Source organism: Pygoscelis adeliae, unplaced genomic scaffold, assembly GCF_000699105.1.
Source record: "Pygoscelis adeliae isolate BGI_AS28 unplaced genomic scaffold, ASM69910v1 Scaffold178, whole genome shotgun sequence".
Classification (NCBI taxonomy): domain Eukaryota; kingdom Metazoa; phylum Chordata; class Aves; order Sphenisciformes; family Spheniscidae; genus Pygoscelis; species Pygoscelis adeliae.
In genome coordinates this window covers 3,135,903-3,152,409 of record NW_008825323.1, presented here as the reverse complement: position 1 = coordinate 3,152,409, position 16,507 = coordinate 3,135,903, and the positions used below count along the sequence as shown (strand labels likewise).

The 16,507-nt window shown below is 35.1% G+C and overlaps 1 protein-coding gene across 1 annotated transcript in view; it reads left to right on the top strand.

Annotated features, from left to right (window-relative positions):
• The window catches only part of LOC103922210 (uncharacterized protein KIAA0825-like), a 67,879-nt gene extending 58,277 nt beyond the window's left edge, over window positions 1-9,602 (top strand). Inside the window, exons 4-5 of the mRNA XM_009330307.1 lie at window positions 3,615-3,783; window positions 8,928-9,602. Coding sequence (XP_009328582.1) covers window positions 3,615-3,783; window positions 8,928-9,602 — 844 coding nt within the window. The remainder of the gene's footprint in view (window positions 1-3,614; window positions 3,784-8,927) is intronic.
• The last annotated feature ends 6,905 nt before the right edge of the window (window positions 9,603-16,507 follow it).

Here is a 16,507-nt window from a genome sequence, read left to right as displayed (position 1 = left end):
TTTTTAAAACTTCAGCAAATTTCCTTTCTAAAAAAGGAAATCAAAGTCTCGTTCTCCCTACACTGATGTGAAATTATAGTTGTAAATACTAGCCTACACAGTGAGAATAATTTTAATCCTATTTGGTAGAAGTCATTTATTGAAAATGATTGCTTTCAAAACTCAGATAATACACACCAAAATTTTTTTTTTTTTTTCAGTGGTAACCAAATTGCTAAATATTTCATTTAATGATGTAATTCATGTAAAGGAATAAGTATCTATAATTAACCATGTTCATGTAATACTAAGTGTTGACAAAAATCTTAGAAGAAATAGCAATGGTTTTGAGACCATGTTTACCTAGAGTATGCTGTAAGTAAACAGGATGAAAATATTTTTGTTCAATAAAAAACAGTTTTAGTCCTAATTCAATGTTCACTTTATTGGAATAAAAGGATTAAATAAAATGAACAGACTTATCATGATTTGTACCTACAGGGAGGGCCACTGAAATTTATCCACCTAATCCCCTTATCAGTGTTGGGACAAATTACCAAAATATCTGGTCTTGAGAAGGCTGTAGCCTATTCGTAGCTTGTAGTTTATTGGCTTGCACACAGATTCCTGTGTCAAAGATGTGTGTAAAAACTGGTTCCTAATTGAAGCAGATTGGCACAGGCTAACAACAGTAGTCCCTTTTACAATGTACAATGCTGTAATCTATTGGGTATGCTGAATGAGGCTCATCAGCACACCACAATAAAAGCCTTTGATAGTGTCCCAGGAGTCAAGGTGTTTGAACAAGGCATTTAGTTTCATAGTCCTGAGAACAGGTTTCACAAGTTAAAAAGATACATGCCAATCTTTTGTCAAGTTTAGTATTGGTATTCATGGCTGGGCTATCCCATCAGGAACCTGAGTGGGCCACAGGCAGAGAGCGATTGTTTTTCATGGAGGTCCTTTGTGCTCGTGATAAGGTCCTTTGATGATGGGAAGGTACTTGTTTCAGTGCACTTCATTTTGAACTCAGTCATGCTCAGGAAAGTCTTAAGACTTTTGCATCAATTTATGGAACTGTTTTACAGGCCACCCATGTATTCATAAGTTTCAAAAGTTTTTATGTATTTTAGCATTAGTTGTAGTCACTGAATTTGGTTTCTGAAGATAATGCAGCTGTAAAATGTGGTGACTTCATTTTGATAGAGTAGATACACTTTGAATGGTTTACCTCATGTCTTTTAAGCATAAAACAAATATACCTGTAGTTCTTAATGAATACAATTAAATATGGGTAAATAAGTTGCTCAAAATTACCTACTCATTTTGATGACTTTTTTTTTAGAAGTTGTATAGTCATAGTTTTGGAAACAATTTATGGTTTTTTTTCTGACATTCAAAATGCTACACTTCTGCACTTATATTCTTATGATCGTACTTGGATTCTGTAATTGTAGTTGATGTAGTTTTGATATCCAGCTTATTATTTAGTACTGTATTTTAAAGAAACAAAAGGCACAAAGCAAAACCTATCATAGATTAAAAGTCTTGATGGCATTCACAGAAAAAAATATGCTTCTCTCTTTTCTGCTTGTTGTAGGTAACTTAAAAATAAAAGGAAAATGCAGACTACTGTTTATCTCTGAACTTAATTTAGTGTGATCATTTACTTTTTTTTTTCCCCCTGCTGGTTTTGTAAAAAGTCAATTCAAACTAACAGACTCAGTTCCCAAAGGTATGGATGACACTGATTTACTTTATTGCTGTTGATCAGAATGAGACAGCTAGTAGGAATTTAGGGTACATTGCATAACATCTGTAAAAGAATAAAATGCAAATCACTCAATAAAGGAGAAAATCCAGTAGAAAATCAGATAAATACTTCTTCCACATCCTGAAAACAGTACTGCAGGCAGAATTAAATGATGAAGCGTAGTCAATGGGTGATATGCAGAATGGCCTTTCGTCACTGATTTCTTATTACAAATTGATACGGGTTAGTAGTGTTTAAGATTTTTTTTTTAAATTTCATATTCAAAGCAGATTATATTTTTAATAAAAATATTTTCCTCCCAAAAGATGACATTTCATGGAAAATTAATCTTTCCACACAGAGAAGTTATGCAGAAAAAAATTAAAAACTTTATTCAAGGTTACTAATAAAAAAAAAATTTATCCTTTTTTTTTTTTTAAATTGGAGGTCTTTTAATTTGGTATTTTTGTCACAGCTTGTAATACACTTGATTTCCTTTGTTTCCCAGTTTCTTTACTGCCCTCTCCTCTTGTTCTCCTTTTCTCCTCTTCCTGTCCTCTTTTCTAATCTTCTTCTCTTGTCTTCTTTTGCCAAAGCTAGTCAAGTCTGAAAATGCTAGAGAGCAGTTAAAGAAAAATAGCCATACTTCATCTCTATAAAACAGTGAGGCAAGTGGCAGTGTAATAGGCAAGTTTGTAGTTTGGCTGATGTCATGAAAATAGAAACTAATATATCAAAAGTATCTGACATTGAAATACCTGTAAACAGCTGAGTCTCATCTAATCCTGTAACTCTACAGAGATAGAAAGAACTAAATTCTAATCTGTGTTAAGCCTTGCATTCCTTATCAGCTGTAAGAACATAAATGGATTAACTGATATACTCCAAAATAAAACTCAAATAGTAGTGAGAATCACTTTGCGCTTCAATAAACCAACACTGGCATCAGTCTTATTCTTGGCTCTGTTTGTATTAAACCTAGATCTGCCTAGATCTAGTCAATACTATTTTTCTAACAGAAACTATATAAAATATTAAGCATTGCTTTTAAAAAACAGGAGTTTTGAAATACTGAAAAGGTGTTTTTGTAGGAAAAGATAGACAGATTGTTTCTGGATTTTTCTTTTTTTTGTTTTCATGTAAGTGTCCACACAAATAGAAATAAAATCATTTTGGATTTTCAGTTCTTGTGATTTTTGCAGTTGAAATCCCTGTAATAACCATACCAGCCACATCTGATTTCATAAACAGGATTATGATTCTAGATGGATGTTAAGGAGTGGATCAGCTCCTTGAAAACAAACTCTGTTTTCTTTCAAATATTCTAATGACAAAAACAAGAAAGAAAAGATCTGCTTTCTCAGCACAACTGACTCTAAAATTCTTCTCAGCATTTTCTGTTATGTCAATGGGTCTTGAAGAAGTCGTTAATATATGTTATGTATTATAAAACAACTGCTGATTGCTAAAGGAGCAAAATGACACATTCACCTTTGAATATGGTAGTTGATTAGTTTATATTTTCTGCTTTAGCTAATTAAGCACCAAGGACCAGATCTTAGGTTGGATGACGTCTTATTCACTAACTACTTTATTAAAAAGTAAAACATTGTTTGCGAAGTGAGTTAGTACTTACTCTTAGTGAGGATGGTACAGTCTGGCCTGAAGGAAATTTATTTTTGCTCTAGCTCGACTGTATCTAATGTTAATCCTGCAAATTCAGGCCTTATTTTGTGAGAGTAATTTAATCTATGAAGAAGAAGAACTAGTGTTATATTAATTTGAAGTAGTTTTTCTTTTTAAAATATGGAATATATAAAATGCTTTTATCTCCAAGTCATGAAAAAAATCCTGTGATTTTTCTTTTTGTTTTTTTTTTTAGCATAGAACAGTGTCTTAAAGACCTGAAATCAGAAGTAAATGAAATATGTACTGATGAGATACTGCAAAGCACAACTGACTGCCTTCAGTGGCTAAATAAATGCAATTTTAGTTCTCTCAGACCTTCTTCTACACAGCACGGAGAGCTGATGGAGTTCCTTAGGACCCTGGTAAAAATTGTTTACTAAAGACTTTAATGTTTGGGAAAGTTGGTTATATGAGGGGCGGGGTTGAGGTTAATTAGTTTTCTCATTTCAATCTTCACTGTGGTGAGGACAGTTCAGAAATTTTATTATAAGGCTTAGTACTGTTTTTATGTCCGCAGCAGAGGGTTATGTTTCCTTTTGATCATGCCTTAACTAGACAAGCTTGGGACAAAATCTTTTCACGATACTACCACATGTTCAGTAGTGCTAGGACTGTTTTATAAACACATGTTGGTAAAAAACATCCAAAGTTACTGTCTATACTGAGGATGTTGCTGTTACTGCTTGTTCTTCAATTGTATCAGTATGAATTTAACTTATCTAATACAGATTCTTGTCCTTTATGCATTATTTAAGCATTAACTTCCTGTCTACTTTTTCTAATTAGAAATGTGGGAGCTACATCCATTGTCCTAGCAAGTTTTACAACTAGATGTAACCAGAAACCAAATTTCACTTCAACGGAAAAATCCATCATTTTAGAAGGCATTTTTATCCAAAATTTTTATTAAAAGTTAACCTTAGAATTTACGTGTGGAAATGGAAATCTGGAAAATTGAATTGGCTAGAGAAGTGAAGGATGATACCTCAGTAAATGACAGCCTGCAAGTTTATATATAAACTATGTATATGTGTGTTTATATGACGTACATCTGTCTGAGCATCAAAACAAATAAACAGTATCCAGTGGATTGTTCTTTCTCACTTCCATGTCATGGTTTACTTGTAGGACATGAACACCTTTAGGTTAAGATTGGCTGTATTTGCAGAGGAAACTGCTGTGGAGAAGTGGAATATCTTCTCCTTTGGGACTGTCTCCTGGCTAGAGCTCAAGCTTCATCAGATCACCTCTCAGTTTTTAACTTTTAAAACTGGTTGTTGTTCTTTCAGTCACCCTTGAATCCACTGGATATTAAGCTGTGCCAAATGAGGAAGTCATCTCTAGAAACACCAGGTCTTTAATGTTCATGTGGTGAAGAAGTGATTTTGTCCCCTTCTGACACAGGTGATCGGTATGAATGTTGCTGTTAATAATCACCCCACTCAAGGGTGTCGGAGACTGCTACATGTCATACTTGATCTAGAGAAAATGAGAGAATCCCAGAAAATGCTGAATTATGAAGTCTTTTGTTATTCGTCTTAGTCCAGTTAGATCCTTACTTAAACCCCCTCGGAAGAGGGCATGGCAACGATGACTTACTTGTGTCCATTCCCTGCTTTCTTCCTTCTCCAAGGTCTATTCAAGCCATATACCTGAACACCAGATGGCAGCATTTGTTTGGGAAACACCAAAATGTCCCATCTCTGGAATACTTCGGGTATATCTTATCCAAAATGTGCTTTCTAGCTCTTCAGCTTCCCAGGAGCTTACTGACTGCATGACAGTCTGGCTGTGGGCTGTAGAGTCCAGTTAAGCCTTGAGAGTGGCTCTGTGGCAGGCTGCCAGACAGACAGCAAAGTGTGAGAAGCCTTAAAGTCTCAATTCTGCACAGCTTATCAGGAAAACATCTGTGGAGCTCAGGAACTTGGACATCACTGTTTCCAGGCTCATGGCTTCTTAGATAATCCAGTCTGTTGTGTAGATGAGACTACAGATGAAAAATGTATCTGTATTAGCATAAACAATCCATCTGTAAGAAGTTTTACTCGCAGTAGATAATCTTTAGCTCCATAAACAGGTCTGCAGTAAACTATTTCCAATAATATTCAGCATTAATGAGATTATTACAATCTGACCTTTCTTAAATGTGTGTCTCCATCCATTGAACTAATTACTCAGTTGACTTAATTTCTCACTTGCAAGCTTTTAATTAAGTATCATATAATACATCTTCAATAATAGTAACCTTCCTTCTATTTCAGGACAATATCCCTATTCATTGTTATCCCTTATTATGTGTGTTTATTTTGTTAGGGTTTTTGTTTATCTTTTAAGCTGCTGGAACAATTAAAAAAATAGTGCAAAGTTCTGTATGTGCTTTGGCTGAGGTGGTGTATTTAGGTTTATTGTTAGTGTGGTATTCTCATGCATTTGTGAACTGTCATGGAAATACTGAGAGGTTCTTCATGAAGCCTGAACATGTTAATTATGTGAAGTTTTGTCATTCTGTGTACTGTTTTGTAATTCTAAATATTTAAAAGCTGAATATGTATATGAACACATCTTCATTAAATTCTGTTCCTGCTAAACTAATGACAAAATCTTTTTTTTAACAAAATCTTCATCTTATTGGATTTGTTTATTGGTATGATAGGTAGTAGTCCAGCTTGCAGACTGCAGAAGTTTTTCTGTGTATTATTGTCACTAACTTTCTGTGCTCATAAGAGAACTTTTCATGCTTCTCTAACACCTTTGGATACTAATTTGGATCTTTTTCTCTCGAATAGTTTTGGCATCATCTTTTGAAGTATTTTTACAGGTTAATTTTTAACTAGAAAAGCCTATGTCAATATAGGCAATGTTCAAAGAGACTTGATGACGCTGTGTTTTCGGAGCTTCAAAGTTCACTTCAGGGGCTCGTTTTCTGAGTAACACTAAGTCTTAAGATGGCATCTGCAAGCTCCCTATTTTTAATGATCTAGGTTAAGTTGCAAAGGGCTTGAAACAATACTTAGATTCTTACTGGCTTTCATGAATAAAAATGTTTCTGCTTAACCTTAAAAAACAGCAGTAGGGATTTGCTTGGAAGACATTCTGGATTCATCATCCAAAGGCATCAGTTACATTCGCTGTTTTGACAGCTTCTCTTGTTTTGTTCATTTCAGAATGTAGTATTTGGGCATGATTCATAAAAAAAATTAACCTTTAAACTCCAGTAGTCTACCTGTGGAGACTCGACTCTTCAACACAGTGGTTAGTGATTAGGGTTTAAGTTTACGCACTGAGACACATTCACTTTGAGGCCACAAAACTTTATAGAATACTTCAGTAGATAATAAAAGAAAATCAAATCAGCCTTATGTATATGCATATTGCTATGTATGGTTTAAAATTTTAACTAGTTATACATATTTCTATCACATACACATGCTTTTATAGGATGATACTTGACTGATAATTTCTTTTTATTATTCTGTCTTCCACATGTGTTTCCTGCTTGTAAGTAAAAAAATTTATAGGAAGCATTCTGAAATAAAGATGTAAAATGGAAGAAAAATAGCTAGTCTATTATTTTTAACACTTTTCTTTATGGGAGGCAATCATGCTCTCTATCTTTTGTTCAGAATTAGCTACTGTGGTGCAAGTCTTTTATTTTTTAATTTTCATCATGGAGCACTCCAGAGTAGAGGGCAATAGGAAGGAAGGTTAAACTCTTGTTTTCTCCCGTAAGAGTGCAACAGTTTTGAATCATCCAGAACAAAGAACAGCAGTTCTGATACTGAAAATTTTTGTGACTCAAAAGCATGAGGGGAGGAAAAAAACCCCACTGAAGTTTTTCTTCTAAATTTTGTCTTTTTTTATATTTTTATAAATTAGCTATTAATAAAAGCTTGCTACAGTACAAAAATTGAGCATGTTATATTTGGAAATTATTATATTTATGCAATACCATACTCAAATTTTATTTATTTCTCTCTTTTTCAAAATGGGAAAAGAAATAAAACTAATCATTTCCTCAAATACTGTAGGTTAAATAAATTAGTAGTTCTGAAGGTGGAAGGTTGCCGACAGTTTCTTTACCAGCCTTGTTTTATAGGATGGAGCATAGCTGGGAGACCCAGATAAAGGACATAGGTGGAAAGAACTACCCTTATGCCATTTGCCACAATGCTTTTCTCTGTTGGAGAGAAGCAATAGGAGGTGGGGGAGCATGTGAGAGGGCTTCTAGATCCTGATTCACCTAAGGCTTGCTTACTTGGTTCCTGAAACCTAGAAAATCAAGAGTACTACCAATTTCACTCAGTTTTATTGTGACTGTGATGGGGAAATCCGTAGTCCGCTCTAGTGCAGCTGGAGGATTGAGAGCAGGTCTTTACAGATAAAAAGTTGATGGGCCTAGGACTGTGGCCAAAGCCAACCTGCAGTAGGAAAAATGTTGAGGATGTGGGAAATAGGTTTATAACAGGCAAGCTTTTTTCTCTGAGAGAGGAAGGAGGTTTTGGTGTCAAGTGACCATGGGACGTTGGGGTTGTCTTCTACTCATATATTGGACACGCCTTGTTCATGCAAATGATTTGTCTCCTATATATTAAGGAAAGCTGCAGAGTGCTGTTTAAATTTGTGTCATTCTGGGCGAAGTAGAAAGCATTGAGCTGTGACAAGAGGACCTGCTGTTTGCTGCATGGCCTCTTGAACCTGAAGCAGCTCTAAGGTCAGAGATCCTGGCCTTGGACCAAGAGGGAGCTCTTCAGGCTCAGATGAAGTAGGAACAGCGCATGCATTCATGTGGTTTCACCTGCTTTGTTAACTGGCTTCCTCCTTCTTCTCCAACCCACGTAGCTGAGATATTTTTAGAGGTCGCTGTATTGTTAATGTATCAGTCTGCATCTTGGTTTGACAGGATACACAGCTTCTTATTCTTCTGCCCTGTGTGATCTAAGCCTGTTCAATTCTTAACAAGTTTTCAATTTTAGTTCTTTAAGGGAAGATTATTTTATCCTTAGAATGGCCTTTTTGATGGTTGCCTGCTGAGCTAGAACACAGAAAGCAACAATGTTTCATTTTATAAATTCCTGTCTGGGTTTTATGAGCAAAACCTGTCATTATCTGTGTAAATCTTGAGTAATTTTTCATACCATTTTCTTTCAAAGATGTGTGTGTGGACCACAACAAACAGGCTGCCAAGGCTACCTGATGAGCTTTCCAATGCTTTCCTTTGAATTGTGGGTTAGAATTGATTGAGAAAAGAGGTTGAGGGTGTAAGAAAGATGGGAAGAGGAGTGTGCATTATTGGAGCCGGTAGATGAGGGGATGGATTGGCACATAAATCCATGGGAAAACAGGCTTTGTTATGTCTGTTGTTTATATAGCAGTTTGTTTGAGTCTCTTATTTGCTGATAAGATAATGAGCATTGTAAACAATTGGTACTCTAGCATGAAGCTGTTCATTTTATGAACCAGAATTAACAAAACATTTCTAAAATACTGTCTGATTTCCCTTTGTTAGCAATGCTTGCTGAAGAATGAGCAAAATCAAGAAGAAATGATACTTCACTTCCTTCTGGATCTGTCTAGTCAGTGTGGTGTCTCATTTCCCTGTACTCCAAGTGGGACGTCTTTTGAGTTAACATCTTCCCTTCATGCCATTGAGGATGATTCAACTATGGATGTGAAATCTCTCTGGGATGATGTAAGATTGCATCTTCGACGATTTTTAGTAAATAGACTGCAAAGTCAAGAAGAAACAAGTACTAATGCTTTACAACAACAAATGAAGTTTAAAACTCAGTGCATACAGCAACTTTTGTTTCTTTATCCTGAATCAGAAGTCTTAATGAAGTATCAAAATATGCGGAATAAACTGGTTAGCGATCTTCTACAGAACTGTATTTTATCTAGTTGTGGTGAAACAAATTTTGATAAGGTGGTTCATGGTTATGAAAGTTCCATACCCACATTGTGCACAATGATAAAAGAGGATTTGTATATACTCAGTGGAACTATTGATCCTTCTTCATCACTGAAGTTTATTAATGAAACTTATCTGGATACCATCACTGAAGAAATGACAGTTCTTCTTGAAAGACTTTGTGAGCTGCAGTTCAAAGAAAATGCTCTACATATAGTTAAGGCAAACAAGATTTCAAAGAAGCATAGAGGAACAGTTCATGCTGTGGGTTAGTAGCCTTATTTTATGTTCATTGTAGTTAGATATTATTTTAATCATTCTACTTTTTTTTCAATATACTTGATTATTTCCTATGAAGAGAGAGGCCTGAGATGATTAATTAGAGCTTTATGTTTTAACCATCTTACTGCAGTTGAATTATAGACTGGGTCAGAATTGTGATGAAAAGTTTTAAAGTAAGGGAAAATATCTTATGCTTATGTATATAGAAACCCCATTATAATTCACTGGATAACATTGCCCTGTCATAGTAATTTTTTTCAGTCTAACTTATTCCAACTGCTGAAATATATAATAGAATAAGAACTATTTAATCCAGATTTAAAAAACCACAAACTCTTCAGTCTTCTACCCTATAAAAGAAAAAATTCTTTTTTCGAATTGCCAGAAGTTTAAAGGAGATTATAGGAAAGTCCATACAATAATGTGACCATTAAATAGACACAGATTCATACATCAGAGCTGACCCAAAAGATTACTAAGCAGATTGTAATTTAAAAAAAAAAAAAAAATCATTTAAGTTTTCCAGTCTTGTGAAAGTACGGTAAGTTAGAGTTAATGCTACCTGGTCATTTCTTCTTGTTCTAAGGAATTTAAGGCAGGAAAGGAATCTGTTATTGATGTGGTATTTTCTGTACTTTCTTTTTACAGTTGGTGAGTCTGACATGCTAATTTCCAAAGGGGGGAATCAGAGCTTTAGAAAAAAATCATACAGAATGGAAACGTTCATAACATAATTGCATGATTGTATGTAATTGCTTTTTCAATGCAGAGTTTTGAGCATTCCTCTGTGCAAGAGCTGTTTGTTTAAAACATAGCCTTCCGTAACGGTGAAGTAGTTTGCAGACAGAAAATATAAAAAGTTTAGAATAATGTGAAAAATACAGAAACATAAAGAAGATAGGTCTTTGGGTTGTACTACATACACAAAGGATGAGTGAGATGACGATTTGCCAGGTCTACGCAGAAGAAAATTATACTCTTGTGAGTTTTAAATTCAATATACGTGTTAATGTAAGTCAGCTAGAAATTCCACTAGAAGAAATGCAGAAATAATTTTCCAATAGGAGCTGAAATATGGAGGGATATGTGGAACATGTAAAACAAGGTAAAGGAACAGGCATGCAGACAAATAATGTGAAAGGATGACGAGTTCAACATAAAGCCGATATATTAGTAGGATGGAGTTTTGGTGGGAAACGAGAAGTAGTGTCAGAGTAATGTTGAGTTATGAAATAAATGACAAGAAATGTATCTTCAGGTTACACAGTGAGATGGGGTCAGTGAAAGGATTCACTAACAAAAAAAGACTGGTTGGCAACTGGAAGTTTGTAGCTTAATTTTTCTTTCAATCTCAAAACAGCTCACAAAGATGGGGAAGTTCAGTTACCTCCATTTTACATCTAAGACATGGAGATTAAAGTGACCGTAACAGTGGCTCTCGAAAAAACCCACACATTAACTGCTTCCATATTACAAGAAAGAAGAGAACAGTCCTTCATTCTATTAAGATAGTAATTCCTCTGCTTAAATTTTCTTTGCCACAAGATGTGTCTTTACATGTTTTTGTGCCAGCACATCTATCAGGACAGGTTTCCAGTGCACAGTTCTATTGTATATTCAAAATAACAGAGGACAATGAAAATATACAAAGTAAATCTTGGGACCTGCTTGCAACTTTTAAAACGTTCGCTGCAATTAATTTAAAAAAAAAACCTCTGTATTTCATAAATTACACAGAAGGTTTTTATTTTAATTCAAAATGTATTAAAGGTCAGATTTGCAGGAGCAGCAGCTGTCCCCTTAGCACCCATAAAATGTTTTTAGAAGTGGTGTTTGTTAATATAATCCTCAAAATTACTTTCTTCATAGTGGCTGTCATGCTCATGTCTTCATCTCTTCACTGTATAGTATTTCATATAATTTTACTTCAAGATGTTGATATGGGAGGCAAGCATTGATTCTCCTGCAGTCTCTCTTACTAGTTTTCTGCAGAATCAGACTGTTCTAGATGATCTGTGGTTATAGACTGGAGGCAGCCAAACAATAAAGTGACAATAGTGAAGTCAGCGGGCTAGAGCAAAATAGGGCAAAGAGTTGTGAAGTTACATAGGATTTTTTTTTTTTCATTTTGTGGACATGTCATAGCCTATTACTTGGTATTATTAATCAACTCAAGCAAAATTTATACTTGTATCATTACCAAACCCGTTATTATTGAATAGTTAATTGTATGTGAGCTCATACGTGAAGAGTATTTTCTGGAATGAGATTTCTCTCTTCTAAATGTTTCAATATACTGCATTTTTACAACACTAAGTCAGAAAAAGGCACTTCTCCTTTGGAATTAAAGGAGATAACATTGCGATAACTATTCTGGAAAAAATTCTACAGAATAACTATTTTGGGAGGTTTATAATGGTAGAGAAGTTCTTAGTGTCAAGTGGCTTTTCCTGCTTGGAACTCTTATTAAATTCTGATACCTTTGCTACCCTTCCACAATTGAGAGTGGAATTCTGTATTTATACATAGGTTAAGTTAAAAGACAGCTTTAACAGGTTGTCTTGACAGTGATACCCAGTTTGCTGAGTATCAAAAAAAAGCATGCTGGAGTATGGAGGGAAGGGGAAAAAGGGAAGGAGAATTTTTTTTCTTAGCTGAAAGACAGTTATACCAATGTGTTTCTTATTTTTTGATGCGTGTTGCCTCTGCCCTCTGGGAACCACCAAACTAGCACGTTTCAGAAAAGCAAAATAATTTAATCTAGGGCATTCAATTGGGACTGTTATCCCAGAGATGAAAAAAAGGGTTTATGTTTACTTAGTCCACCCTCAGGGAAATGTGATTTTTGGGTTTGTTTTTTTTTTATAAGAACTGCTGTAAATGATCCTACTATATAAGAGAGGAAAAAATAACACAAAATAATGAAACAATGCTAGAACCTCAGAAAACTTTATATAGTTGACCTACTTCTGTCAGGAAAATATAGGTAGTCTATAACAAGCTTTAACAGAGTTATAAATCTTTAAAATATTTCATATATAACAGTCTATTTGTGAAGTAAGGAATTAACATTTTTGTTTTCATACTGTATTAGAACAGTTATTTGTCAAGTACTGTAATGAGATTGTATCCGTTTATCAGGATTGAGGATGAGCATGGTTTGAGAGAGAAGCTGGCAAAATGATATGTAAAAAGAGGCAAATTCTTTGGAACTTGGCATCTTTGATTGCCAACTCTAGTGGAGGCAGGTGGTTTTATGTTATGACTTGATCCTGTTCCCAGTTAAATCAGTGACTCTTATTACCTTTAACAGCGCAGGATTCAGCTGTTAGTATTTGGGCTATGTTATCATAATAGGTTTTTATCTAGCATGGGTCATAATTTCTCTGTGTACTCTCAGCATATCATCAATGTTTCCAATCTGGTAAAATAACATCCAAGGAATGTTTTCCAACCCCACTCCCCCCCCCCAAATATTTCTTGATGGAATTTTGGAAGGTGTTGTTTCAGCCTTTCTATCATATTAATCATATGTGTCTTTCAAAAGTTTATGTAATGTTACAGGATTTAAAAAAATCCTGAAAATGTTATGTATCTGTTAACGTACTTAGCATGGAAAGAATCATGCAGACAGCTGGTTTTCAGCTTATCTCTTATCATTTTTTGCTTCAATTTCCACTATGATATTTCTCAGAAATTATTTGCAGTAAGTCTGCTGAATGTGGATTGAACTTTTAACTTTTGAACCTTTTTCGTGTTCCTTTGTTTACAAAAATGTTAAGCTAGTTTAATCGGGCATTACTAGCCTATCTTAATCCTTCATCTCTTTTAGATGAAGAAACAGTTACTCTTACAAGTGATAAGACATCCGCCAAAGAAACTTAAAACCCATGAAATTATACACATTTTATGTATTAGTGGAACATTTTCTTTGGTTTTATTTATATAATTTAGTATATATATACAGAGAGATTGTAAATACATGTGTAGACTAATTAGCCTATTTTTTAATTTCCTATGGTTAAAACTAAACAGAGATTAGAGCTTTGAGTTTTATTTTTTATGACATATTCAAATTCACAGGCTTAATATTTTCATTTAGTCACAAACTTGCCAGAGACCCTTAAATAGGCTCTCAAATCTAATGGCATTTGCCAGTAAAATATATTCTTAGTATATTTATATTTATATAATTAATAACTTTAAAAATCTTAAATGAAATTTGTTTTTAAAATCTGAGGCAATAGTTAGTATGTTCCTCAAAATCAGGAGTTGATTATTTTAAAGAAAATATTGCACAGTGGAGGTAAACTGAAGTGATGCAGATTTGACTAAGTACATTTTTAGGTACAAAGTAGTTAAATCACCTTCACTGATGTATTTTAATATTCATATTTTACACTTTTACCCCATCTTACTTATGTGTCCAACAGGCTTCCTTTCTCTTTTCTTTCTCCAGAATATGACCAACTTCCATTCTGTTCTAAAGATATATTCAAATGCAAACTGTGATTTAAATTATGATATTTTTAATTTATTATCTTTAAATATTCATTAGTTCCTAAGGAATATATATTGTGTTCATGGAACACCTAATGTCAATATGGCATATATCTAAACTTGAATAGGAGGACTCAATATTGTTTAGAGGAGCTGCACTGGTGCAGTGGAGTTGAGAGCAAGAAGAGAAACAGGCTTTGGAGTAACTTGTTGAAATGAAGGTAACTTTGGGACATTAAGTGAAAGCACTTGGTAAGGAAAATCTATTTTGAGGTCACTTATCCTTACTTACTCCCAGCAATTTGCTGTCCAGCTAACTTGAAATATGAGCTTTGGTTTTTGCACATTTGACTTAAATTTGATTTCTCCTCTACATTCACGTGCACGTGGCTTTATTTTCCCTAGTTTATAATTTCCTCCCTTTGAGATAAAGAACCTTAGTTTCAGACTTCCATTTAATTTAAATTCAGTCGGTTTGTGATCTCTTGAGCCACAATTATTGCCTACAACCAATCTTCTATGATCTTCATCTTATCTATCAAAAATATGCCTAGAATAGCATTGAGACCTGCTGGTTTAGTGACTGCGTGATGAAAAAAACAGTTATTCATGTCTGGGAATAATTAGGACTCAATAACTTTAGTGTAATTTATTCTCCCGTTTATATCTGGAAATTAAAGAATCCCAGACTTGGTTTCATGTAATTAATATTTATGTCTTTGCACCTTTTGTGTGATTTCTGTCCAGATTACAATCTATAGCAGATAATTTACAATGTTTATGTTGCAGTTACAATCGCTTTTCCATCATGTTTCTTATCTGTAGTCCATTGTTGAAATCTGGCTTTTTAGAAGAATTAGGAGAAAGGGGGAAAGTGTCTCAGTCACTTGGCTTAGTCCTGTTCTGTCCTAGAAAGTCCTGTTGCATCCTTCTGAAGTGCTGGTAAGGCATGCTAATGTAAAGTAGCCCATACGGATTACAGATTATAATAGCCAGTATCACATCCTGCCTCAGCAGTTCAAGTTCATTATATTGCCCAGATCCTTGCATTAATACAAGCAAGTTTTCAGTTACATCTAAAATGTGTTGCTAAGGGCCAAAAGTTTTAGAAATATAACATTTTAAAACTTAATTATGGAGGTTTATTTAAAGGTTTTTTAATTAATTTAAGCTTTAAAATATTCCAAGACCTACATACCTATTGTTGTGACTTTTAGACATTATAAAGACAAAAATAAAGGAATGATAACAGAAACTGGAACTTCACCCTCCTTGCTTCCTTGCACATCCTTCTTCTCTTTCTTCTTACTCCAGCAGGTTGACAATAACCTGCTCATCCCTTCTGATGGACACGCTGGTTTTCTTTCTGTTTCTGCACGACAGCAGTAGCTGATGTGCTTCCATTATATTTCTGCTTGCTTGGCATCTCCTTCTGTCTTCTATTTCTGCTCTCTCTATCACTCTGCAGAGTGCCTGGTAACATAGCTTTTATAGGAACAGGTCTTTAGTGGCCTGTATAAAGCAAGATATTGGGCCCCTCACTACAAGAAGGACATCGAGGTGCTGGAGTGTGTCCAGAGAAGGGCAACGAAGCTGGTGAAGGGTCTGGAGAACAAGTCTGAGGAGCGGCTGAGGGAACTGGGGTTGTTTAGCCTGGAGAAAAGGAGGCTGAGGGGAGACCTCATCGCTCTCTACAACCACCTGAAAGGAGGTTGTAGCGAGGTGGGGGTCGGTCCCTTCTCCCAAGTAACTGGTGATAGGACGAGAGGAAATGGCCTCAAGTTGCGCCAGGGGAGGTTTAGATTGGACGTGAGGAAAAACTTCTTTACTGAAAGAGTGGTTAAAGATTGGACCAGGCTGCCCAGGGAAGTGGTTGAGTCCCCATCCCTGGAAGTATTTAAAGGACGTGTAGGTGAGGCGCTTAGGGACATGGTTTAGTGGGCATGGTGGTGTTGGGCTGACGGTTAGACTCGATGATCTTAGAGGTCTTTTCCAACCTTAACGATTCCATGATTCTATCATTCTATGATATGGAGCAGTTGCTGGAAAGAACGGTACCTGTATGCAAATGGGCTTTGCAGCTGCTGACTCCTTGAGCTGCACTGCACATGGTGATGTATGGCACAATCTTCCTCATATCTTACACAGGTGGAGTGAAAAATCCTACAGTTCCCATCTGTGAAAGATGGGAAAGTAACATGTATCAAGTAAAACCACAGCACTTCTCTCTTATGCATATATAACCTTCACAGGAAACATGCGAACATCAGTGAAAATGGTATGGGTACTACATATGGATTGAGTAAAAATGCAGATGTCGTCATTAGATTTTTTACTTTATAAGTACCAGAGATCCCTAATTTTGTATTATGAGCCAATCAATATTGAGATATTCA